This window comes from Bos taurus, chromosome 9 (assembly GCF_002263795.3).
Source record: "Bos taurus isolate L1 Dominette 01449 registration number 42190680 breed Hereford chromosome 9, ARS-UCD2.0, whole genome shotgun sequence".
Lineage (NCBI taxonomy): Eukaryota > Metazoa > Chordata > Mammalia > Artiodactyla > Bovidae > Bos > Bos taurus.
Genome location: NC_037336.1, coordinates 27,961,486 through 27,988,838, shown reverse-complemented (window position 1 = coordinate 27,988,838; position 27,353 = coordinate 27,961,486). Strand labels below are relative to the sequence as shown.

The window sequence follows — 27,353 nt, the reverse complement described above, 5'->3', positions numbered from 1 at the left end:
CCAATCATATCAGAATATTATTCTGTAAGTAGAAAAACACCTGTGTTAATTTGGGATGATATGCAAGAAAAGGCTGTCAAACATTTATTATATGGGATAATTCAAGATGTAATTATTGAATTGTCTTAATAAATAAAAAAAATTACCCTTATATCTACAGGGACTGTGAAATGATATTTACAACTGATTTTAAAATTTTTTTTACTTTTTATTTTGAAAAAAATATAGATCATTAGAATTGACAAAACTATACACAGGAAGGTCCCATGTACACTTCCCCCATTTCCTCTACCATGATTTGTATTAAACTGAAAAACAAAACAAAATAAATAACCAACAAGTTGTGGTTATAGCAAAATAAGAATATAGGATTGGAGAAGTATAACTGAATAAAGTAATCTTGAAGTAAAAAAATATGTTACTAAATCCAATAAATTCAACGATATGACAATAAGAACAACAAAAGCAGGTCCAGATGATAAACTAGAGCAAAAAATGTATTTCGAGGAAAACTCTTTTTTCCTGTCCTTATTACTGTCCAAGTCACAACCCACAGAACTTCCCAAGGAGGGAGACAGTTGGGATGCTAAACAAATGTCTGGGAAGGCATGTTTATTTATCAAATATATCAATACTGTGAAGATTATCAAGGAGTCACAGTGTCTGTGGGAACTTTTGAATCATATAGATTGTAATAAAGTGAGTGCCTTAAGGTTACATAAATATGTTACTTAACACCATTTTTCAAATCTCCAGTTGTCCTCCATTTCCCTGCTGGTGAAGTGGTGTATAGAGTGTTTTCTATATCAGTATGCCACTGCCCACCAGATGCTGTGCCCACACAGAAATCTAGGACTGAAGGATCACAAACTTCTCTGTAGATAGATTGCTCCCCCTGGCTGAGCTGCAGTACAATTTCATGACTCTCTTCACAGGACTTTCTAGAGCACTTTTATGACATGAGGAGTCTCAATGCCCTAAGTTTTGCCAGACCAGAGGGCACATAAATTTTTTTTAATTGGTATATATTTTTAAACATGTTTTTAATTTCTCCTAGAATTCTTAAAGTACTACATACCTGGGAATTGATGGCTTTTAATGGCTAATTGAACAGGATTAAATTGATAATTTTTGTTTCTGTCTGTTCAACATACCCTGTATCTTCAGAGAAGAGTATACATTTGCAAAAGACACAACCTCAAAGTATCAAGCTTTACTGAACTGTCGGCAAGCAAGCTTTAATAATATGTGTTAAACACTGGGTGCTGCCTAAGTTATGCATCCTAAACAAAGCAGTTTCACAGAGCTCATAGTGCTTGTAGGGAAAAAGAATCATTTTATGGACAAAATGTCATATACCATGCAAACACACCAAAATATTTATGGAGTACAAGAAGAAAGAAAGCAGAAAAGAGACTGTAAATCTAGCCTGAAATAGAATTTCTCTTCTATTTTCAACTACAGAACTAACCAGATTACAGAGACTACATTTACACTAACATAATATAATACCCTTTTGGTTAATGGAACAAAGTTATATTTTTTGGTGATGACTGTGGATATTATCGGAGAAGGCAATGGCACCCCACTCCAGTACTCTTGCCTGGAAAATCCCATGGATGGAGGAGCCTAGAAGGCTGCAGTCCATGGGGTCGCTGAGGGTCGGACACGACTGAGCGACTCCATTTTCACTTTTCACTTTCATGCATTGGAGGAGGAAATGGCAACCCACTCCAGTGTTCTTGCCTGGAGAATCCCAGGGACGGGGGAGCCTCGTGGGCTGCCGTCTACGGGGTCGCACAGAGTCGGACACGACTGAAGTGTCTTAGCAGCAGTAGCAGCGGATATTATTAGATGACTGCATGAATTTGAACAGGACTCAAAGAAATTAGAGTGCCATGCTTTTCAGTTCACTCTGACCATCCCCTCCCTGGGTTGTATATTCTTTCATTCTGAAAAAAATAAAGAGTTCCCATGCATAAAACATTGAAAAGAAAGATTCAAAACCACAAGTTTAAGTATAACAGCAAGCCAATAGTTGTAGTAAATAGAAAAAAATATATACTTTGCATGCATTTCCTTACTTTTTCCCTTGGGTAGTTCTGTTGAAAAAAATATAAATAGAAAACTGTTGCTCATGAAATTGTCAAAGATAAAATATACTCCCCCAACACACTGATTTGATTTTAATTTTTTAAATCCCTCCCCCCATTCTCTCCCCTTAAATTTCACAGTAAGTGTTGACCTGAGGTATTGTTGACTATTATAGGTGCTTCCATAAGTTGATTGTAAAGCATTATTTGACAATGGATCTAAGATGATACTGTTTAATCATTTAAAATAATTATATATTTTAGTCTTTTTTAAGTACATGTGAACATATAAACACTCTGTACAAATAAACACATACAAACAAATACAGAAGACCCAGGTATACTTGCCACATAGTTTATGATTCTATTCAAGACTTAAATGATTCAGTTTTATTGATGCTGGTATATCCAAGATTAATTAAATTTATGCTTTCTAGCAAAATAAATGCTTGATACTGAACATGGCTCAATTTCTTGTCCAGCTAACATTTCTTTAAAAATAACTGCCAAATATTTTTCATAGAATTATTGTCAGTAAAGACTCAACTCTTTCTCTTTGTCTCTCATTATTTCTCTCTTTTTAATCCCATATATATTTTTTTCTTTCATGGGAATCCTTTAAAAAGGAATTCTGCTTGGGGTTCATTAAACATAAGACAGAAAAAGGAAATATTCCCAATACCTTCTGTAGGTGTTTTTGTTTTCTTGGAATCTGAAAACACAAATATAAATTATTGATAAAGCAGACAAGAAAAATCAGCAACTGATAAGTGCACATCAAAATGTCCATACACTCTGAAATCATTTTAAATGAAATGGATTGATTGCATGATGTATTTCTAGAACATGGGGTTTAAAGATAAATTATTGTGTTTTTGAGAGGAGGATTATTAGGTTAAGGTCGGAAGTGAGAAACTAGAAACTTTAGATGCATAAAATATAGAAAACTACGAAGGAAGATATTCATACCTAATTTGCAAAGAAAGTACATTGTGTCTATCAAAGCTAATGACCTTTTAATAAAAAGTCAAATTGAGTAGATATACTATTTCAGTAGAGATTGTTTGGAATCCCTGATTTTAGTTGGCAATTTCCTCATTTGTTCAATCTATAGCAATCCAGGGGAAACGCACAGTACTCTCCTTGAACTGATATATCTCCAATAAAAACATGAAATGACTCCTATTATAATGAAAAGAAACAGGAGATGATGGCTCATGGGTTACTGATGAACACAAAATCTACTTAGTAATTGCTATGTAGTAATGTGCATTCAGTGATCAAAAGGCATCTCTTTAATTTTTAGTCTTTTGGGTATTCAGCTTATATCTGAGAAATTTATTATTTCCAGTATTTATACCATGAAACTATCTGTTCCTATCACTTGAAATTAAAAACAAGTTTTTAAAAACATGTTTATTTTAGGATTGTTGTTCAGTCGCTAAGTCATTTCCAACTCCTGTGACACCATGGACTGTAGCCCATCAGGCTCCTCTGTCCATGGGGTTCTCCAGAAAAGAATACTGGAGTGGGTGGCCAATTCCTTCTCTATATTTTAGGATGGAGGCATCTTTCTTTCTTTTTTTTTTTTTTTTTGTTGGGATAGAGGCACTTTAACTTAGATTTTTGTTTAGAATATTTTATCCTATTTTTTCTTTTACCTCTTCTGTAAGTTAGCTTTGGAATGCTCTGAATATTATTGAAAATAGAATAATAATAATGAACGATGAATTGGCACTTGCACAAGATAGGTAAACTGTTCTCTGGCTGACGATCATTTGGCTTAGAACCTACGCCAACAGATATTCACTAACATTTGGCTAGTTAATGGATTTGTGTGCTTTTTGGTGACATAGACAGACTATGATTATATTTACAAATGGACCTAAAATGACTGAAGATGACAGTGAGTAGGAGACTGTTCACAAAAGGCAGTTAGATGGTCAACTGAATTGTTTTATGAGAAAATGATAATCAGCAACAGAAATAGTGTGGTGAAAATAATAACAATTCCATAGAAGTAGAAAGATGAAAACACATTTTAGGAGAGCAACTTGGGAAAAAAAAAGATCTAGAAAGTGATTAAAATGAGCATGCTTTCTGAAGCAATAATTTCACTTATAGATTTCCAAGGAGAAAAATGCAAACCTATCTCATAGAAAGATGCTTTGTTTCTGACATTGTTTTATACCTCTAAATAATGGGAGTATTAATCAGTACCCTCCATGCAGTAGGAGAATGGTTCAGGGGATTCATAGTATATACACATAATTGAAAACTACAGTCATTAAAATGATGTTTTGCAACTTCTTTCTGAATTTCTTTTTTTTTCTGTAAGAGGGTTATATTTCATGTATAAGAGAAAAACAAACCTTATTTTTAAGCAACATATCCTTGAAACTATACACTTATTTATTGAGTAAATATTTATTAAACACCACTGTGCTTAGCATCGTTAGTAAAAAGAACTTCTGACTAAATTTTTCTTAATACCTGCCACCTCACCCTCAAAAAACAATCTTTTTCTTGCTATTCAGTTTCTCACCAGGAAGTATAATAAAGTGGGTGAGATTTGTGATCTAAAACAAATGTGCTCTGCAAGCAATTTCTCATTCATTTCCTTCAGGAGTAAATACCCTAATTATGTAAGCAGGTAATTCAAATACTAGAAAAATATTTCATAAACAACTCCATACAAGAATGCAATAAATGCCATTTGTCATTTTACTCGTATTTAGCTATAATGTCACTTCTATTTGGAGACATATTCTCATATTACAACAACAATTCTCATATTACATGGGCTGGAAGTGTGAAGTGAACAGTTCAATGGCCCACACAAGTTATTAATTAGTTTGGCTCTAGTATACTGGAATAGGATTTATCCCTGAGAGGTCCTGTGATTCTCACCGAGCAATCTTTTGAGCCCAGAGTACAGCCTAATGCAAACCACTGAAAGATTATGGTGGGCACATGTCATTCAGAACTGCAATTGAAGATGAAGCCGGGGAAGAAAGGTAGAACAGACAGAGGATAAAATGGGCTTATTAGAACTGGATTATTTTCAATCCCTCTGTTTTTAAACTTGATGCTGGCACGGGGTAGGGGTGAAAAGCTTAATACAATATGGGTAAGTCTAGAATTCCCATTGTTTTTAATCTACTGTTCTTTTCTCTGGTAGTAAGAATAGATAAAATATTGTGTGTACTAAGTCACTTCACTCGTGTCCAACTCTTTCAACCCTGTGGACTGTGTAGCCTGCCAGCCTCCTCTGTCCATGGGCTTCTCCAGGCAAGAATACAGGAGTGAGATGCCATGCCCTCCTCCAGGGGATCTTCCAGACCCAGGAATCTAACACACATGTCTTATGTCTTCTGCATTGGCAGGTGGGTTATTTACCACCAGTGTCACCTGGGAAGCCCCGATAAAATACTGTATTAGCTATCAATTGTTCTGTAATAAAAGAAAGAAAAGGATATGAACTCCAGGGTCAGGTAATGTATATCACTTGTTGAAACAGAGAAAACATTTCACAAAGTAGAAGTGTAAAAAATAACAAGTCATGCTATTTTTGATTTAACTGGATCAATCTAATTTACTGATCTAATCAAATTGGTCTTTAAAAAATTCAATATATTTGCTGTGAGAACTGGGAGCTATAGTGAAATGTACTTAAAATGTCATCATAATTACAAGTCTCTTCGTTAGGAGTCAACAGAGCAGAAGATTTATATAAGTAAATACCTGAGCAACCAAAAATACAATGCTTGAAACTGGAAGATCACATACTGACCCTGAAGAGCCATTAGTACCAGGCCTCAATACTCATGTTACTAAACTTCATTATGCTCTCTCAGCATCCTGCTGAGATGGCTTAAAATATTATAAAGACTTACTTGCTGAATATATCTCCCTATAGGCCATCTGCCCAATAATCTGAACAACAATCTTCTATTAAGAACATAGAGGCCCACAGCAGCTGTGATTTAAAGGCAGTGATGTATTTGCAATCTGTTCATCACTCATTCAACTTTAGCCGTGTATCAGGTATGCTCTATTATGTTCATAATGATGCCAGAGAATAATGAAATTCCAATTGGAATTAAAGGGAAAAATTAACTCTCTGATAGGCTAATAAACCAGGTAATGAAGTATACCATTTGTGAGTGTGTGTATATGGAACTTGCCAATTGACATCCTTATTCAATTACAATATCAGAGACTTTGCATTGTTTTTTAGCATGACTCCTCTTCAAATTTCAATGATAAAGTCCTAGAACTTAGGACCAATTCTCACATGGGTTTAACTCTATTCAGTTTTGCCCTAATTACAGTAAATAATAAATCTTATCTGGCTAGTTCTCAATGGAGTTGTATCCTTCAGAACATAACCTGTGTTGAAACAGGTTTTCCAGCCCCTAGAATTTCATCAATGAAGCTGGTGTTAGATGAATGAGATCAATCTAGATCTGCTAGTACATCTCAAGTAGCAGCTAGAGACAATATACGCTTAAGACAAAATTGTTAATGTGTGTGTGATCAGTCATGTCCAAATCTGTGATCGTATGGACTGTAGTCCATCAGGCTCCTCTGTCCAAGGAATTTTCCTGGCAAGAATACTGGAGCAGGTTGCCATTTCCTACTCCAGGAGATCTTTCTGACCTGGGGATCAGACTCACATCTCTTGTATCTCCTGCATTGGCAGGTGGATTCTTTACCCCTGTGCCATTTGGGAAGCCCCATATTGTTAATAATTGACTAGCAAATTCCTAGACCTAAAAAGCTCAGTGTAATATAACTCCTACATTCAAAAAGCTAAGATCATGGCATCTGGTCCCATCACTTCATGGCAAATAGACGGGGAACCAATGGAAACAGTGACAGACTTTATTTTGGAGGGCTCCAAAATCACTGCAGATGGTGACTACAGCCATGAAATTAAAAGATGCTTGCTCTTTGGAAGAAAAGCTATGACAAACATATTAAAAAGAAGAGGTATTACTTTGCCAACAAAGGTCCATATAGTCAAAGCTGTGGTTTTTCCAGTAGTCATGTATGGATGTGAGAGTTGGACAATAAGGAAAGCTGAGTGCCGAAGAATTGATGCTTTTGAACTGTGGTGTTGGAGAAGACTCTTGAGAGTCCCTTGGACTGCAAGGAGATCCAACCAGTCCATCCTAAAGGAACTCAGTCCTGAATATTCATTGGAAGGACTGATGCTAAAGCTGAAATTCCAATACTTTGGCCACCTGATGCAAAGAATGGATTCATTGGAAAAGACTCTGACGCTGGGAAAGACTGAAGGTGGGAGGAGAAGGGGACGACACAGGATAAGATGGTTGGATGGCATCACTGACTTGATGGACATGAGTTTGAGCAAGCTCCAAGAGTTGGTGATGAACAGGGAAGCCTGGCATGCTGCAGTCCATGGGGTTTCAAAGAGTTGGACAGGACTGAGTGACTGAACTAAATATAACTCCCAATTGAAAAAAAAAAGTCCTTCCTTGTCTGCATTGTGAAAATTTGAGTGCCTGCTCATATTTCTTGTGGCTATATTTATCTTAAGATTCCTAGATATTAATGATTCATAATAAATATCTGTTGAGCAATGTACAAACTAAGGAAATGTGTTAGTCCCTGTAGGGGATAAAAGTGAATAAGAGATGGTCCCTTTAATCAAAGTCTTAAAGTCAATTAGAATAGAATGAAAATGATGCAAAGAATAAGAAGTACAATGAGCATAAGGTAAATAATATTAAGGAGGTACACATAAACTCTGAAGGAGGACTATAAATGAAAGAGAAAAAATATTTCATTGGGAGGATCAAACATTCCAGAGCAAAGAGAATTTAACTCTGAAGGAGGACTATAAGTGAAAGAGAAAAAATATTTCATTGGGAGGATCAAACATTCCAGAGCAAAGAGAATTTATCTTGAGCCCTAAAAACACTGAGTATTCATAGAAGGAAAAGGCGAGGGCAAGATCTATTACGATAATAGCAAGAACAATAGCAGCACATTGTATCTGTTTTTGAAAGTGGTTTGCTATACATAAAATGCATAATACTTAAAGGAAGAACGTGGTGAGAGTGCAGGACATAGGCTCCACCACGGTGCCCTGGCAACTTTTGTTCTAGGTATGCATGCCATTCAGGCAAAAGTCTGAACCACAGCTAATCCTGAGTCTGGCAGGATGCCTTGTGTCCTTCTAGAACGTAAGGGGATGAGCCTCTGAGGACTTGCTATGAGACCATTTTCCTTGTGCCTCTCTGTTCTACTGCCTGTCAAAGCTGTGTCAGGACCTACTATCTCTTTTTTCTTGTAAGATCTCTTTATACACACCACAACATTCATCATATAAATCATATAATTTCTAAAATGCGCTGAAATATTTCCCATGTATATGTATACTGACTTCTATGCCTTGATAATAAGTACATTAATATGTATTAGTTGACTTTATTATGATACTATGTAATAGTAATAACCAACTAAAACAGTTTCTCCTCAGATCTATTGACTCTTAGATTCTGGTTTAACAGAAGTAGAATGTGACCCCCCTCCCCAAGCTCTTATATGTAAAATTCTGATACAACTAAATTTAAAATATAACACTTATCTTATTTTTCTCAGATCAGATGAACACTAATTAGAAAATAACTGTCATTTTCAAAGTCAGAAGTGATTGCTTATCTTTACATGTGACTTTTCACTGAGAAAATAAGCCTAGATGAACAGGGGTGATATCTAGAAATCCTGTCTACTAGTCAGGATGTGCATTAGAAACATCTCTAAATAGAATCACAGAGATTTAGAGGGCCTTAACAGTCTTCTCAGCTTGAATAAAGTTTAGACAGTGTCCTTCTTGACTACAGGCCCCTGACCTCCCTTTTATCAGAGCATTTACTTTAGAAAATTGTAAATTCTTTCTCTGTCCCTTTGAAACATAAATCTTTTACAACCAGAAATACCTTTTTCAAGATCTGTAAGATATCACTTTGGAATATAATCATCTAAGGGGATGCATAGTCCTATATGCCAGTCAATGAGGAAGGGTAGGAGCCTAATTTCCCAGGGAACAATTAGGAAATCTAAAGGGCCTCATCACATTGACCAGCTCCTACCCCAAGTAGGAGTTGAGAGTTAAAGTTGAGAGTTCAATTTCTCCTACTGTAAACACACTTGACCCCTTTGCAGCAGTCTTGAATAAAGTCTTCCTTGCCCATTTAAGTCCATCAGGTGCAGTCTCTCTTTGGCAACAGAGAATAAATGACTCCATATCAGGACACCCTGACAAAGGGAGGTGGAATGCAAGGGATGGATTATGACTTATTTGCAACTTAATAGAACAAAGTAACATCAATCGCTTGTCAGTGTCACAGATATAAGTAGTTGCTATGAGAAAATTGGTCTATATTTTACATATTTTTGACGTTTAATAAAATTTCTAATGAAATAGAAGGCCCAAGATTTTGAGAGATGGTGTTTCACCCCCTACATATTGAGAAATATTAGATTAAAATTACTGTTTAAAAAAGTGGTTCACCCTTTAGTGGGAGGAGATGTAGAAAAAAACACAATCACACAAAATATATGCACATAATAGATCCAAAGTAAACACAGACAAGCTGGCAGTCAAACTTCCACTCTGACTTTTGGTAACTCGTTCACATAAAAAGCATAAAGGAACTCTGTATAAAACATACCTTCCTTCTTTTCCTCTTTTTTAGTAGGTGCTGAAATAAGGGAAAGAAAATAGCATTAAAACATATTAAATAACTATTCTTCAGAAAACTGGGAACATGCGAATGTAGTGCATGTATTCATAAATTTAGTGGTTATCAGTGAACAAACTAACTCACCCAAATTTGAAAATAAGAAAGTAAGTTGAAAATAATATTCATATGAAGTTTTTTTTTAATTCAGATATAAACACAGAACAAAAAGAATAAAAATATGCTGTTACACAGACAAGTAGTTAAAATAATGTGTTTAGCATAATTCCATTTTAGGTTTGAAACTGTTATATCTGAGCAAATCACAATCACTTCTAAAATAAAAGGACTGAAAGTCGCTCAGTCATGTCTGACTCTTTGAGACCCCACTGACTGTGTAGTTCCCAGAATTCTCTGGGCCAGAATACTGGAGTGGATAGCCTTTCCCTTCTCCAGGGGATCTGCCCAACCCAGGGATCAAACCCAGGTCTCCCGCATTGCGGGTGGATTCTTTACCAGCTGAGCCACAAGGGAAGCCTGAGAATACTGGAGTGGGTAGCCTATCGCTTCTCCAATGGATATTCCCGACCCAGGAATCAAACCGGGGTCTCCTGCACAGCAGGCAGATTCTTTACCAACTGATCTATGAACTAAATCTATGCAAAAATAATGGAATATATAAATTATTTGTGCCTAGTTACTGAAGAATTACATACCAGTTTATTATACATAGTTATAATACCTGTATAAAATGTATCATTTCTGAAAGAGTTACTAAAAATTCCACCCTCCTTTTAGCAAATGTATACCATCATTTACAAACAGAAAAGGCATAGCACACTTTAATTACCTTTGAATCTTGACTTGCTCTGTGGTGGAATTCACCTAACCCTAGATCACAAGTCTAAACAGGATCCAAGTTATAGTTTATAAATGTTACTGGAAGCATTTGAGGGAGGCATTCAGTCATCTGGGAGTTGTTCCAAGCAAGGTGACCCTAGGTTCTGTGTAACGTTCGTTCTGGGGCCAAATCTATGATGCCTTAAGCCACATTAATTGAATCAGAGATTGTGTGCATCCCTTAAAGCAATTCCTTTTGAGTGGATTAGAATTTGGGGGACCACTTTCAACCAATATCCAGGACTACACTGGATCTATACTTTGTGCTACAATTGCCAAAACACTTTCGTGTACATTCTCTCTTTGGCCGTCATAACAATCTTATGAGAAAGGCAGGCCAGAGTAAGGAACTAAGCCTTAGAGACATCGGATGATTTACACATGTTCACACTGTGTAGCAGACTGTGAGCAAGTAGCAGAACTGGGAATAAAAATCAGGAACAAGAGACTCAAAAGGAATATACTTAAATTTATTAATGTATAACAGGTCATTTTTATCTATCTTCTAAATGTTATTAACACGGCATTATTTTTGTAGTAAAAAAGTAAATTCACAAGTAAATTAATTCTATTTGGTTCACATTTGTTTCTTTTAAAGGAGTTTTAATTAATAACACACAAAATATAGAGAGGATCTATACCTATATTGTTTTTAAGTTAAGACATTCACCTGTTCCAATGATATGATAAGGAGAGTAATGAAGATACTAAGATGCACTGTAGGATATCAACACTGGCCAATAGGTTTCAAAGCCATCAGCCATTATTTCAGCAAATTCTTTGGAATTGACTCAATAGACTTATTTGTAGTTAGTTCTTTACTTAACAAATAAGAATTTACTTCAAGAAACTGCATAATTTTCAAAAATCACCCACCATGTATACATTTGATTCTCTAATTTGCTTAAATGTTCACATTTTACCTGGAGCTTGTACAACAAGGACAAGAATTGAATGGTGTTATCCTTTTAGATACTGCAAAGAGGATTTTGCTTAGTTTTTCTCTTACAATTATCTCCACAATATCTCCCAAATTTAAGTTATAACCTCTCTCAAGAAGGATCAAAGAGTGAAGGTAGAGGGTTCTTTAAAAAAATAAATAACTTAAAACAACATATGTCTCATGTCTTTATAATGACAACAACCTTTTATAACTACCACTAACTCTATATTTACTTAAGTCATCCACTTACCAACAATGCATTTTTTCCTCCAGTTTATTTTTCAGTCATGCTACAAATCCAAGTCATCACCTCTCCCTCATGAGAAATCCCACTTCCTGAAAATCACTTTGTCTTAAAATACTTTGGCATTTATTATCTTTACAATTCAACTTAGCACTACTAGGTAGCCAATTTGTGTTATTACTTAAAGTTTCCCAGTCTCCAAATTGCAATCTCTTATAGCATAGAGACCTTCATTTCATAGACTTCTCAGCGCCTCAAAACACTAAATGCTAAATGTACTTCCAAAAAAAAAAAAAAAAAGCATGCTAAATCTTAATTATAATTAAATATGTACATACACATACAGAATTTATCTAAAACTAGGTTTAAAATATTTAGTTATAAAAATTAAAGAAATAAACAATAAACTCTACTTTTAACCCACTATAAACATCACTGTTAATTTTACCACTTTATCCAACAAAGATATCAGTCTTTGCTATAGCAATATTGCCATTGTTTTTAAGCTGCCTTCACACGGAGAACTTGCAAATATTAATTAGTACTATGAATAATTTAATTGGGCAGCTGTGGTGTTATAAAACCTGTCTACAAAGGGTCTACTGAGTCTGTGCACAGCACAAGTGACATTCATCCCTATTTGGTGTGTCCCTGCTTTGAGGTGTCATTACAATTCAGTGAACACGTATATCCATCTCCTAACTTTTGCCTTGTACACGGTGTTCAATCAACACTTTCATCCAATCTCCCTAAAAGGATAGTTCTAACAAGCCTTCAAAACTCTACATTATTATTCACTCGACAATAAATCCTTTATTCTTAAAGAATAAGTTCTGAGGCTGCCTTATCCAATGTACTTAGAATGTAAAAGTAAAGAGTCCATGGCCCCAAGCTCAAGTTTGAAGTAGATTTCCAGATAGCTCTTCACTTCTCTCCCCTGTACCCTCTAAAATGAGGCTAAACTAACACTAAATCCCAGCCTCAGATCATAGTTCCACATCCACCATGGCCTTCAGAAACCTCTGGGCTGGTGCACTGGGATGACCCAGAGGGATGGTATGGGGAGGGAGGATGGAGGAGGGTTCAGGATGGGGAGCACATGTATACCTGTGGCGGATTCATTTCAATGTTTAGCAAAACTAATACAATATTGTAAAGTTTAAAAATAAAATAAAATTAAACTAAAAAAAAAAAAAGATAGACTGTGCTGGGTGATTGTGCTTTCTTTCATAAGAACCTATGTGTTTTAACTGCAGTAATTCTTGAACCAGTAGACATTCGCTTACGGAATTTATTCATGAATAGAAAACACAAAAGAGATGATGATGTTTGCCCTGCTTTTCCCATACTATTTATTACATTCCTTATCAGAACTCTTCTAAAGAAGAATAATGATCAAATCATAATTCTTAACCATTCTAGCATATATATATTATATACAGCCTCATTGGTCTGATGGCTAGTCAACCCATTTTATCAAATGTTCACTAGATTGATTCAACATACAGTTGGGTTCAGGATTAAACGTAACAGAAAATTTTGGATCAAATGTAATCATGTCATGTGCCGAGAAGTCTGCTACAAGGGCCTTCTGCCCAGAAACAAATGTCCCACCACCTAAATACATCTCCTTTACCGGTCAATACTGTATAATGTGGCATGGTGGTGGTTTAATCACTAAGTCGTGTCCTACTCTTTGCAACCCTATGGACTATAGCCTGCCAGGTTCCTCTGTCCCTGGGATTTCTCAGGCAACAACACTGGAGTGGGTTGTCATTTCTTCCTCCAGGGGATCTTCCTGACCCAGGGATCAAACCCAGGTTTTCTGCTTGGCAGAAGGATTCTTTACACTGAGCCACCTGGAAAGCCCCATAATGTGGTATAGGAGAGAAAGATTTTCTCCAGCAAATATTTTACTTTTCCTTTTTTAAGAGTGTTCTATAAAGCAGACACTGGAGTTAGAATAGCTTTCTCAAAGGATGCGATTTCAGGTGATAGTTAAAAAACAACATTATAGAAAAATTAAAGTAATTTTCCCAAATTGATGAATTAAAAATCATTATATTTTCTAAAGATCTCTTGAAGAAAACCACTTTTGATGCCCTAACGATGTTAGGGCAAGTTTTCACAAATGACTCATAAAATATAGGATGATTCCTTTGTAGTCATACCTGATTTTTACAGTCTTAGTATACAGATAAAGTAATACTAATTTAATAATATTCTGACTGAGTTTTCTAGGATGACAGTAATTACAATATGTACCTGAAAACACTGGAAAATGTATATATTTGTGTCTGTCTGCATTATCATCATCATTATCCAACTATCAATTAATCTATGGTTTATTTTTGGTAGTAAAAGGAAAAGCTCAGCAACATATTTGGAGTCAGGATATGAATTCTTGGGTTGTTAATTGTCTCCTCTGCAAATACGGCACTACTCTCAGTTACACTTTTTCCATTTACTAAATATGTACTTGAAATGTGTATCTTCATGCAACAAAAAATTTTTTTCTATAATGACCCAGCAGATGGTGCTATTCTGCAATAAACAGCTTGGATTTTGTCAATAAAGTGCTAAGACCTTTTTTTTTTTTTTTTTTTTAACAATTTTAAAAGTGTTTTACTGCTTACCTTGTGCTGCAACTTTTATTGTCCCTTGTTTGGTTTCTGGGGCTTTGCTAGGCTCTTATGAATAAAAAGAGAAATAAATTACCATGAGATACTATTTGAGAAAGATATGTAACAACAAAAAAAAGGAAAATTATAAAAACAAACATAAAAACACTGAGGAGGGAGGAGGGAGGCAGGTTCAGGATGGGGAACACATGTATACTTGTGGCGGATTCATTTCAATATTTGGCAAAACCAATACAATAGTGTAAAGTTTAAAAATAAAATAAAATTTAAAAAAATAAATAAAAATAAAAACACAGGCATACCTCAAAAAAAAAAAAAAAAGACAAGCTTTTAGTTTTACTAATCTTTGCTACTGTTTTTTTTTTTTTTTTCATTTCTTTTTCATTACATAAAGGAAATAAAACTAAAAGCATAAATACAAAAAAACCCCACAAAACAGTGTCCTTGGCATTCAAAATTTTTGTTAAGAAATGAACACAATTATTAGGAGAAGTGCTCAGAGTTAGGCTTACTAAGACAAAAATAAATATACCAAATAAAAGAATAAAATAAAGTTCCCCAAAACTGTTTTGCTTCACTGTTAACTGACCATAGGATACTTTGCACTTGCTTTAGCACCTGATTTTGAAACTCTCAGAATTCTTTCCATATTGTTTCTGTATTATTAGCCCTTTGAAATGCATGGAGCATTTAGACATAAATAAAGTGGCTCATTGAAGGTCACTGTGTGACTGACTAAAGCCCAGGAAAATCAAATTCCAGCACCAGCCTTTGACTGAATATTTCATTCCCTGTACAACTGTGGTGCCCATAAACATAACCATGGCCCTGGGCAACAATATGTGTTGTGAGAGAATCAGCAAGTTTCATTTTGAATTTTTCCTCCTTCTTGTCTTAGGGGATTTGGTTGTTTTTGTTTGTTTGTTTTTTCTATTTGTTCAGAATGTTCTCTTGAAAGAAACAAGAGTATCAAAAAACCCCTCCACTTGTAAATAATTGAATATATTATTTGAGTAATTAGCATAAAAATAAAGGAGAAATAAAGATTTTAAAAAGGAATGGATCATTGCACACTTCACTAATTGTTCATGATTGTCTTTACTGCATTTTCAATACTTGAATTCTCATTGAACAACATGGGAAGGAAGATTTAGTCATTTGTTTCAGATATTAATCTTTATATGTTCATTTACCACATATTTATTTAGGATCCATTATTTTTATGTACTAAGCTAGGTGTAAATGCAGTAATTGATATACACACATATTCAGCCTTTCATTTAATTGTCATCAAATGTTGATTACAGATTGTTTAATATTACAATTCTATTTAGAGTTAGAAAATAACAAGACTGCATTTGAATAACTTGGCCAAGAATCAAGCAAAGAATCCATGTTTCTTTGGCCAAAATTGAAGAGGTTTAATTTTAATTTATGCTTTACCTCAAGATAATTATTTATCTGTATTGTAATCATAGTTATGAAAATGGTAAATTTTCATTCTGTTTTTATATAAAATAAATATTTTTGATCCACATATATGGTTTAGATTATAACTAAATTTACTTCTTTAGACAAAATGTATTTTGCCAAAATTAAATTCCTAGTCCATTCTACCTATGATCTCTTTATTATTAATTTGTTTTTACCTGGAAGAAAACTCCATGCAGCTATCATGTTAGTGCTATCTTTATCACATCTAGATTAGATGATCTCAAATCAGAATTAAGATTTATATTTAGATAGTGCAGATTCCTTAGTGGCTCAGATGGTAAAGAGTCTGTCTGCAAATCAGGAGACCAGGGTTCAATCCCTGGGTTGGCAAGATCCCCTGGAAAAGGAAATGGCAACCCACTCCAGTATTCTTGCCTGGAGAATTCCATGGACAGAGGAACCTGATGGGCTACAGTCCATGTGGTCGCAAAGAGTCGGATACGACTGAGCAACTGAACTGAACTGAACTGAATTCCTCAACCTTATAAGTAGCATTTAGTGGTGACTTAATAAATAATTGGTGAATGAAAAGGTAGATAAAAGGATAAAATAATACATAAGAAAGAGCGTTAAAAAGAAATGATCAGCATCTAGACTGCCTAGGTGTTTTACTACTTAAAGATCTCAACATATCAGAATTGTGGAGTAGCTCTTAATTAAAAAACAAACTATTTAAAAACCACCGTCAAAGTACCTTAGCATTTTATAGTCAAATTTCCACCTATCTTTTCTTTATTTTTTAACTGTATTCTTAGATCACAGATCCTAAAGGATTTCTCCATGTCTAAGATTCTGTTAGACCACCTAGTATACCCAGTTGTGAATTATAGATAGCTTTTCTCAGGGCCTTATTAATAACTTTTCTCATTGATCATTCAACTCATCTCTCAGTCTCAGATCTGTTGAGGACACATACAGAGGTGCTAAGATTTGACATTTGCTTGTGTACAGCATTTCAGTTTTCAAAACCAAGGCTTTAGGAACAGGGTAACTCTGAGACCATAAAAGTACATTAAGAAGACCAGACTTCTTAAAACCCTGTAACAGTAAAAACAATTAAATCCTGACAGACAAGTTTTTGTTACATATAACTTTTTGGCCTCCTTTTGATTACTGCCAACTGCAAATGACACTAGCCTTTTACTAGTCAAAATTTCAGATATATACAAAATAAAGAAGGTATAGTAAGCTCCATTCTCATTGGTATTCTCAACATTCATTCAAAAATTAAGTGATAGTCAGTCTTATTTCCTCTGTATTACTCACTACCTCTACTATACACATCCCAAATGAAAATTTTATTACATTTTTAAGTTTTTATTTGATAATTTTTATAGTTATACTTTGGAAATAAAATAGTGATTTAAACAAAAACCCAGAACAATGAGAAAATTCAACTGAAGTTTATAATAATTCTGAAATCCACAAATAATATATTGTAGTTCAAAATCAAAGACAGGATGGACATAGATGTAAGTGTAAGTGTAAGTCTCCTGGGAATATTTTAACAGGAAATTATAAAAATATTTATTGTACTTTGATAGTATTCCTAGCTTCCTGAAACATGTTGTGTTTATACAAATTGTTATGAATCAGATTAGGCAAATATTTTAGTGTCTTCTGATTGCTTATGCTTGAAACAATCATCTAACAAACTGAAAAAATACTGTGAGTCTGCAAACATTTTGTTAAGAAATCAATTTTGCATATAAGTCTAAATATTAGTTTATTATCACAAACTTTTCATCTACAGGTCTCTGTTTATACTCTGACTTCTTTCAATGTGACATGTGAATCCATTGAGCTCACAAATGTAGGATTCAAATGTAACTTTAACAGTAAATGTAGTTTTGTAAATTCAGTGACAGACACCTTTTTAAAAATGTTTCTAGTTGAAAACTGTAGGATTCAAATGTAGTATTTTTAAAATCTAATTATGAAAGTGACCAAAATTCCAGTTGACTGATTTTAAATGAGACATTACATTTAATAAATCATTTCATTTTCAAGATAACACAAAACTAACCTGAACTCCTTTTTTCTCTCTTCAATGATCCTGTATTATTCAGAAAGTGTTTTAATTTTAAATTTCAGAATTTTATTTTCACTAGCACATACTGTGGCCCTGATTACATTTGGGAAGTTGCAGAATTCACTATTTCAAACACATTTCTTTTTAATTTTCATAGATTAGGAAATATAGAAATTCTTTTTAAAGATATAAACTAAAAACATTTAAGGAACAAAAAATTTCCCTAGGATTCAAATTAAGACTCAACCTTTTATTAATTTTCTAAAAAGGACTAGAAACATTTTTTAAAACCTGTCTGTCACTAATTATGCAATAGTACAAGGCATTTAGACTGTTAGGTGAGAAAACTAAATATAGAAAAGTCAAATGACTTTTCCACAAACCAGAAGAAAAATTAATATTTATTAGTTCAGAAGAGAAACAATATAAAAACCCCCTTGATCCTTCAAAAATAAACATCCTTTTCAAGTAATATACAAGAAACTAATGACAAATTATCTTGCAATTCAAGGAGCTGCTAAATGAATCTCTAAATTTTTATTTTTGAGTCTTATAAGATCCAGTATTATTTTTAGGTGTAGATACTCCCCAAGTAGAAAAAGGTTGGCAATTAAGCTAAAAGTTACTACACACTTAAGAACTCTTAAGCTAACTAAACCTCTTGTGCTTGTAGCTCCAGGAAAGCATACTTCAGGGGTATTGCACATTTCAGTATGATAATAACCCCACTGAGATGAAATTAATCATGAAGCAGCCTTCGGCCATCCTGTCTGACCATGGGGACTGAAGCCTGAAAGGTGGGCCTATTTGCTGCCAGATATGCAAATTGCAAAAGGTGCACAATGCAGAAACATGAATAATTTATCAAAATAATCTGTTATTGCTAGAGGTTAAAAATCTGAATAAACTGGCAGCATCGCTACAATAGGTAGCATAATTTAGCTAGACTATTTTTTTCCCAGAAAATCTTACCTGATTAAGCAATGTGTTTTGTAGGTTGTATTTGCCTTAGACTCTAAATAGCCTTTCATTTAGTAGCATAGCATTACTGAGTTTAAATCAGAGGAAAAAAAGATTCCTCAAGGTTTGCTAAAATATAGTCCTGATTTTTTTTTAATCTTTAAGAATACAGACTATGTTTTCCATAAAAAACATTAAGTATTTCTTAATTTGAAACAAATAATTTTGATGTTTGATTAAATTTAAGTGAAAATCTACCTACATTTTCTACGTACACATGGGGTCAGATTTTTCCTTATTATTTGAAGAGAAGCAAGCTTAAGGAGAAAAGAAACTGGAAAATATCAGAGAGAATATTTACAATTAGAGAATCAGGCATTTCCTCTCAAGGCATCACGTAGCTCTCTGAATGTGTAAGAATGGTAGGTTTCTTAAACATTTAACAATTTAGAGTTGAAGATCAAGGTATAAATTTATTTAAACAATTAAAAGAAGGAAACCTGTTTTAATAGAAAGAGAAGATATGAATGAGACACAGATCAATTAGCCTTTCACTGAAAAATATATTTGGCATGTCGGGGCAAGGCTGGCTGGCTGATTCCATTTAGATCAAGATAATGCCTCCTGCCATACAGCTAGTAAAACAGTGGAATGTGATACCATGGGAAGATGTGAGTCCCATTCCTGGGGATGCCAGATACATATCTATTTTAGAGAGGTCCTCAATGTATCTGCTTAAAGCAAAAAGGCAGTCCCAGATGATCACTCTAGGTCCCTTTCTACTTCTATAACACCTTTCTAAAATCAGTGACTATGAACAAAGTGAAGAGTATTTGAAAAAATTACCTATGTTATGTTTTGATGGCAAATCTCTTACTTTTATTATTGAGGCTTACCTTGGTAGTCTTCCTTTACAATCAAATAATGATCCTCTTTTCTTTGATCAAATCATAAAAGCAAATATTTTGACCAAGCACTTTGGACTAATTCTCGTAGAACAATTAGGACTCAAGTAGAAACTTGATTCTTTTATTGAAATAAATGTTATGATTTGGAAAAATTATTCTATTCCCAATATGAGTGAGCCACCCAAAATTGATTTTGGCTCTTTAAGCAAAATAAAACAACATTTTTAAAGAGTCAATAATTTATTCTAGCAAATAAACTATTTTATTCTCTCTATATATTATTACATAAACATATCAAGAAAACAAAATTTGTGACTGTTCAGTCATATTTTTCAGGTAAAGTTTGTCTTAAAAATTAAGATATGTGTTGGTAGATTCTCCATCCCATAACTTGTACATGGAATGGAGAGTGATTTCCTCACTAAGTGATATCATGGAGCATCATGATCTAAATTCAGCCCTTAAAACCACCAGCCCCTTATAACACAGGTAGCTAAACCCAGTGCTCTGTGACAACTCAGAGGGGTGGGTTGGGGTGCCAGGGCAGGACAGAAGTTCAAGAAGGAGGGGACACATGTATACTTATTCACACATGCTGTGTTGTGCAGAAACCAACACAACACTGTATACCAATTATCCACCAATGAAAAATAAAAAATTAAATCCATTCATTGATAATATTGTTCAACATGTCATGTTTCAACCTGTCAAAACCATTTTTGTTAGAAAAATAAATACATGTTTAATAATAAAAAATCACTAGCCCATATTGTTCTAATATTAGTAAACAGTGTCCATGAATATTACTACTCTGTTTTTCATTTTCTAGAAAATAAGAAATACACACATATCTCTTTTATCTCATTACCCAATCAGGGAATGCTATAAATAAACAGAATTGTTAAATGCAAATGTATCCATATGAAAATATATATATATGTATATATATATATATACATATATATAAGTCGCTTCAGTCGTTTCAGACTCTGTGCGACCCCAAAGACGGCAGCCCACCAGGCTCCCCCGTCCCTGGGATTCTCCAGGCAAGAACACTGGAGTGGGTTGCCATTTCCTTCTCCAATGCATGAAAGTGAAAAGTGAAAGTGAGGTTGCTCAGTCGTGTCCGACTCGTAGCGACCCATGGACTGCAGCCCACCAGGCTCCTCCGTCCATGGGATTTTCCAGGCAAGAGTACTGGAGTGGGGTGCCATTGCCTTCTCCTATATATGTGGATAGTGGAAGCAAAAACTGAGAGCAAAGACTGATTTATTTTTAAGTCTTTAACACAGTTCTTGGCACTAGAAGGCATCTAGTCAATGATTTTATATGGATACATGAATAATGATTAGGAGACAAGCTGTTTAAAAAAGGCATTGTTATATGCCTGAAATTCTAAACGAAATGGGTAGAAATATCCTAATAAAACTGCTCAGACTCACTGAGTCTTCTTTCCTCTACAATATTGCAGATGTCAAAATCTGAAGATATTATAATCCGCTTCAAAGAGAATCCATTTTTGTAAAAATGGCTAAGTTTATAAAATGCAGATCTATTACACTGAAAATCAGCATGATTTCCAAAAAGAAGAATCCTTAATAGAGAGTCCTAAATCAAGCAATCCAAAGAAGAATTAAGTTATATTTTTAAAGAAACACTTTCAGCTGAACTTTGTCCTCATGTTTAACAGACAGTTTATGGTTGAACAACTTCCAATTTGATATTAAATGAGAAAACCTTTCTCCAAGTAATTACTGAGTTCTATTACTCATTCTTGCTTCCATATTTATTGCACTCATGCTTGCTGGGGACAGGGACCATAATACTCACTGTAAGGACTAGTTCCACCCCTAGTCTGGTTAGGGATACTGTATAAAAAACGCTAAATGAAAAATATAGTAATCTGAGTTCTGGATATGGGTAATTTTTAAGGAGGCAGGAAATAGGTAAGGCTTGAAGGAAAGTACAGAGTCACAGGGGTAAGGAAAGAAAAGTTACAAATTGAGTGACTGATTCAGTATTCCTGTGGATTGTGGATCAATCTGTCTGGGGCAGAAGAGTCTCCTTTGTGTTAATAAGAAGTAAAAATACAAGTTTTCAATTCTCTAAAAGTAAATTATGGTCAAAATAATAACCTTGAAATCTCAGTAAATGAGGTGTACTTTATTCTTACAACATTAAGACCTATTACATTTTTGGGCAAGGGAGTTTTATAGCAATGTTTTGAAGAGATAAGACTTTCTGTGATTGTCAGGAGAAAGGAAGCACAGGAGCCAGGTAAATTGTCACCAAAGTATTCTAGTTGCAAGATGATAATGTCTAGGACTAAGCAAGTGTTCATGGAGATGAAAGAAAATAAGAAGTCAGACATTTAACAGCCTTCTTTTTCTTTTTCTCTAGATGTGCCTGACATGTACTGAGGAGGAAAAAGAAGGCTGTTTATTAAAATATGACAGGTTTGGGCCCTGATAAACAGAACTGGTTTTAATATAATTTAATTGAAGTTCATAACACAAATAGATATTGCGTTTGAGATAATAGAGTAACTTCAAGTGAAAACACTGAGTAGACAATGGGAAAATATATGGCCTTCGAAGAGAGATGGAGATTTTCACATCATCTGCATAAAGGTTAAATTAACGTTATGAGAGTGAGAGTGAACAGTTTCTTCAATGGACAAACAGAAGGCCTCCAGTTACCTTGAGAAAAATGCTGGTTAATGAGGTATAAGAACAAATCAGAGGTTAATTTCAACAAGGTCAATGAAAGAGGATATTTAAAACGAGTAAATAAACCTCAGGATCAAATAAAAAGAGTTCATTTTTATATCTATAACATGATTTTGGAATTGGGATGCAAATAGCGGGGGGACTATTGTTTTATGCTGGTCATGGCCTATTGATAACCTTTGCTGTGTCGGGACAGGCCTTGATATTCTTAGTATGAGTGCAAGACACCTTCAGCAATAATCATCAGGAAACCACCGAAGGGTCAGAAACTACTTATCAGTCCTGGAAATTACATGACACAATCTGGGGGTCACAAAACAAGTTCTTGAGGGGAAAGAGAAGGAGAGAGAGAGAGGGTTAGCAAACCTGGAGCTCTGCCTTTGTTGGGGTCAAGGTTTTTCTGGGCTCACTGTTGATGAATATAAAACGTAACAGCAGGAATTTTTTTCAGGGAAAAAAAGTCTTGGGAAGAGGGAAAAACAAGCGGCCCAAATGATTGGTTATTGAAATAAACCAAGATCTCTAAAAAGAAAGAAAGAAAGAAGCCTGGAGTGTGGAAGTAGGCTGTGAGCCCAGAGCAAGGTACCACTCTGAGATAGCCATCTAGGAGGTGTTCGCTTATTTGAAGCGGATGGCTCAGAAACCAAAACTTAAGTCAGGCACTTACGCTAAAAAAAGGGAAAGCCAACTGTCAGGGCTTATACTATATCTGTCTTTAAGGGCTTAAGGTGGGCAGTGACCAAATCAAGGTGAAGCGTGTAAGTCATTTATTTGACAAATGTGGCAAAAAACCACAGGGGGGAAAAAGTGGCTTGAAGGTAGCAGGAAAATCAAGCAAGCACTGTTTTCAAAATAAGGGACTCCTATTTTATTTGAAGAGAGCAGAGAAAAACTTGATGGAGGTAAAAATATTAAAAAGTCTGGGGGAATTTCCTGGCAGTCCAGTTAGGACTCCACACTCCCACTACAGAAGGCACAGGTTCCATACCTGGTCAGGGAACGAAGATATCATATGCCATGATGCAACCAATAAATGAATTAAAAAAAAAGTCTTGGAAGTGGGAAAGCTATTAAGGTGGCAAGATCCCATGATGTGAGAGAGGGCATAGTAAAATGCACAGGTGGACAGAAAGGCATCTCTTCCTCTGGAAATCAAAATTACCCTATTAAATGTGAATCAAGCCCAACTATTTCCTGCAAGGGCAATATTGTGGTCAATTATGAGTACAAGGAAGACATCCAAATTCAAAATACATTCAATTTAACTGAAAATGGAATTTTATTAAATAAAGAAAAAATCTGAGATAAAAGAAGAAAAAGAAGAAAAAAACCACTAGAGGGAATAATTGGAAAAATGTAAAAACAAGTAGCAAATAGTGATATAAAAGATGACAGTTGAGAGAAAAAATGGGAAAAATATTTGAGATTCAATTTATTATTCAAATGACTCAGATTTTCTAATGCATAAAATTTCATTATTAAACATTGTATATAAGTATTCTGATATATCAAGATGATAAGGCAATCTTTTTTTCTCTAAAACTAAAGAGGACTATTTGGCAAATAGTTAACAGATCTAATTAAGACAGAAAGTAATATTTGATTATTTTCTTCTATCTGATATAAAGATTTTAATCTTATCCTTCAGCCTTTACTAACACTGATAAAGAGCAAAATACTTCGAAGAAATGACACCTAATTTTTGAAGCTATGTATTATGATAGATGCCACATGTTTGAGGTTTTTCCTCTAATCTATTATGTAAAGTACGCGATTAATTATTTGTTTAAACATGAAGGTGATTTTATTTGCTTTTTGTTATCTCTGGGATGCTTGGGAAAATATGCACTACACATTTAGGATGAAATGTCACTGCAAGAATCATAGATAATCATCTATATTTATTCCTAATTTTAGAGATTGAGGATTTATTGTAATTCATGATGATCTGTTCTTTAGCGCACATTTGTGTCAGAGCTCTAAGAGCTCAAATGCTGTAACTAGCAGTTCACACATGATCAATCCAGAGAAATAAATGGGCTTCACATTGTTGTCCTCCCTGGAAGGATATTTCACCACTTTGTGCTCTCCTTTCCATCAGTGTTGAAGGGAATTATGTACACCTCTCAGGAACAGTAGTTCCCAATGTCAAGGATGCAGATTTAAACTTAAATTGATACTTAAAAGGAAGCCTACAGGTTCTCTTAACAGTAAAATGACAAGCTGAGGTTACTGAGGATTGACATTGCTCTGAAGCCCACATTTTCACATATTGTAGCAAATGTACTGCTTTCCCTGGGGACCAGCCAATGAAGCATAATGGGTTACTTTAGCAGCCGGTCTCTACCTTCAAATATTCAAAATCCACGCTCATATGCACAAATAAGGGAGTTAATATTCAATTACTGGAGCAAGATGCACAGAGGCATTTGAGAGCAAGTCAGTGAAAACACCTTCCCACATACTTTGGTAAAAGGCAGGGTATTAATCTTGTTCTAACAAATGATTAAACTGAAACCCACTCTTGGAGCTGTAAGCCTTCCAAAAAGCCCATCTCCAACACCCCATAGACGGACAGGATTCCACAAGACCCATTTGATGGCAGGAGAAATTTTATAAACATGAACTACTATACATATCTGAGTTCGGAAGTCAAAGAAGAGTTCAAAAATCTATGTTAAGATGAAATTACAATTGACTTTTTGTGGAGCATGAAATATTTTGAGGACTTTAACACTGACAAGAAATCTCAGAAGCAAGCAGAATAAGTTCCTGTATTATATGATGGGGCTGGAGGGAGAAGGTAAAAATTAAGGATGCATTAGATGCTAACATGTTAAATCCTCAGAGCTGAGATTTAGTAAATAATCAAATATCTCTAAAACAAGCTTAGATAGTGATGGAAAATTTTAGAAGTCAACCTGATTTCAAAAAAATCCCTGATAACATGGCAGACAAATTACTGGAAAATGCTATCACAGAAGGGTTGAACATTCCACCAATGGTCCCATATTAATGGCAATCTTCATATGTATGCAATGTGGGAGACCAGGGCTCCATCCCTGGGTTGGGAAGATCCCCTGGAGGAGAGCATGGCAATCCACTTCAGTATTCTTGCCTGGAGAATCCCCACAGACAGAGGAGCCTGGCGGGCTACAGTCCATGGGATCTCAAAGAGTCAGACACGACTGAGTGACTAAGCACAACATAACACATGTATCTAACCCAAAATTTCTAGCTCTAGAACCAGAGAACACTCAATAGATGACTAATACCAAGAAGGATGTTCTATCTCTTGAATAGTAGGCAGAAACTTAGTGTGGTACCTCAGTACTTTGTGCTGAAATGTTCAAAATATTGATTTATCTTTGCCCATACTTGACTCTCTATATCAGTCCTGGGAATATATGTCTACCCAAATTTCTAAAAATTTTATAGATTCTTCATCCACTAGTTATTGAATTTTCTAGAAGATCAGATAAACAAAAATATACAGATTAAAATCATAATCAGATATTTCTTAAACAAAGCAAAAAGCCAAAATAGAATAACAGAAAACAAAAAAATCAAAACCTATGAATATTCTGCATATTATATTCAACAAAGGTGTATTTCACAGACATCAATAATGTATGACACATTAAGTTCTAGAAAGTGCTCACCAAAATATTGTAAAGCTCACTTCTGTATTTGAATAAAATTTCAAATTTTTGTGCATCAGTAGAATTTCTAAAATCCTTTGCATAAATTATTTCATTTGATTTATGTCACAATCCTATCAGACAAGCAGGTAGGCCTATGCTAAGTCATAAACACTCTGATTCCTAGTCCAGCATGTTTTCAACATAGAAAGTCTTATCAACTCTTTTCATTTAATGTCATTGTTTCTTGGAGTTTTAAACTATAAAAATTAATATAAAGTTTAAAATGTTATAGTATATTTGTTGTATATTTTATATGTATACAATGAAGAGAAGATAATTTCTCATTTATCCTGCTATAAATCATCTTGATAGCCATATACAAACACAGGCAAATCTTTTAATACAAACAGTTCTGGCCTTAAAAAAATAACAATAGCAATACTAACAAGCAATTTCTATAGTACTTTATTGCTGTTGTTTAGTTGCTAAGCCATGTCTGACTCTTTTGTGACTCCCATGGACTGTAGCCCACCAAGCTCTTCTGTCCATGGGATTTCCCAGGCAAGAATACTGGAGTGGGTTGCCATTTCCTTCTCCAGGGGATCTTCCCAACCCAGGGATTGAACCCACATTTCCTGCCCTGGCAGGTGGGTTCTTTACCATTGAGCTGCCAGGAAACCCAGATAGCAATTTACAGAAAATCCTGTATTATTTGACTTAAACAAGAAAGAAATGCATTATTTCATGTAACAAAAATAATAAAACAGAAGGCTGCCTTTTAATTACTTATCTTGTTGGGCATAAAATAGTGTCAATATTGCAGTATCATGCTAAATTAGTGTATTGTTATTACAAGAATATTAATTGTACATGTGCCCCAATGTTCATTGTAGTGCTATTTACAATAGCCAGGTCATGGAAGCAAACTAAATGTCCATCAACAGAGGAATGGATAAAGATGATGTGGTATATTTATACAAGGAAATATTACTCAGCCATAAAAAGGAATGAAATTGGGTCATTTATAGAGACCTGGATGGACCTAGAAA

General features: G+C 34.6%; 1 protein-coding gene across 50 annotated transcripts in view; it reads right to left on the bottom strand.

Annotated features, from left to right (window-relative positions):
* The window catches only part of TRDN (triadin), a 415,031-nt gene that overhangs the window by 127,365 nt on the left and 260,313 nt on the right, over nucleotides 1-27,353 (bottom strand). For 49 of the 50 annotated variants that reach the window (XM_059890081.1, XM_059890082.1, XM_059890083.1 and 46 more), the window contains 4 exons: nucleotides 14,532-14,585; nucleotides 9,800-9,829; nucleotides 2,776-2,805; nucleotides 2,085-2,102 (listed from right to left, as the gene is read on the bottom strand). In XM_059890081.1, the coding sequence (XP_059746064.1) occupies nucleotides 2,085-2,102; nucleotides 2,776-2,805; nucleotides 9,800-9,829; nucleotides 14,532-14,585 (132 nt within the window). The remainder of the gene's footprint in view (nucleotides 1-2,084; nucleotides 2,103-2,775; nucleotides 2,806-9,799; nucleotides 9,830-14,531; nucleotides 14,586-27,353) is intronic. The other variant, XM_059890095.1, reaches the window with a different exon arrangement.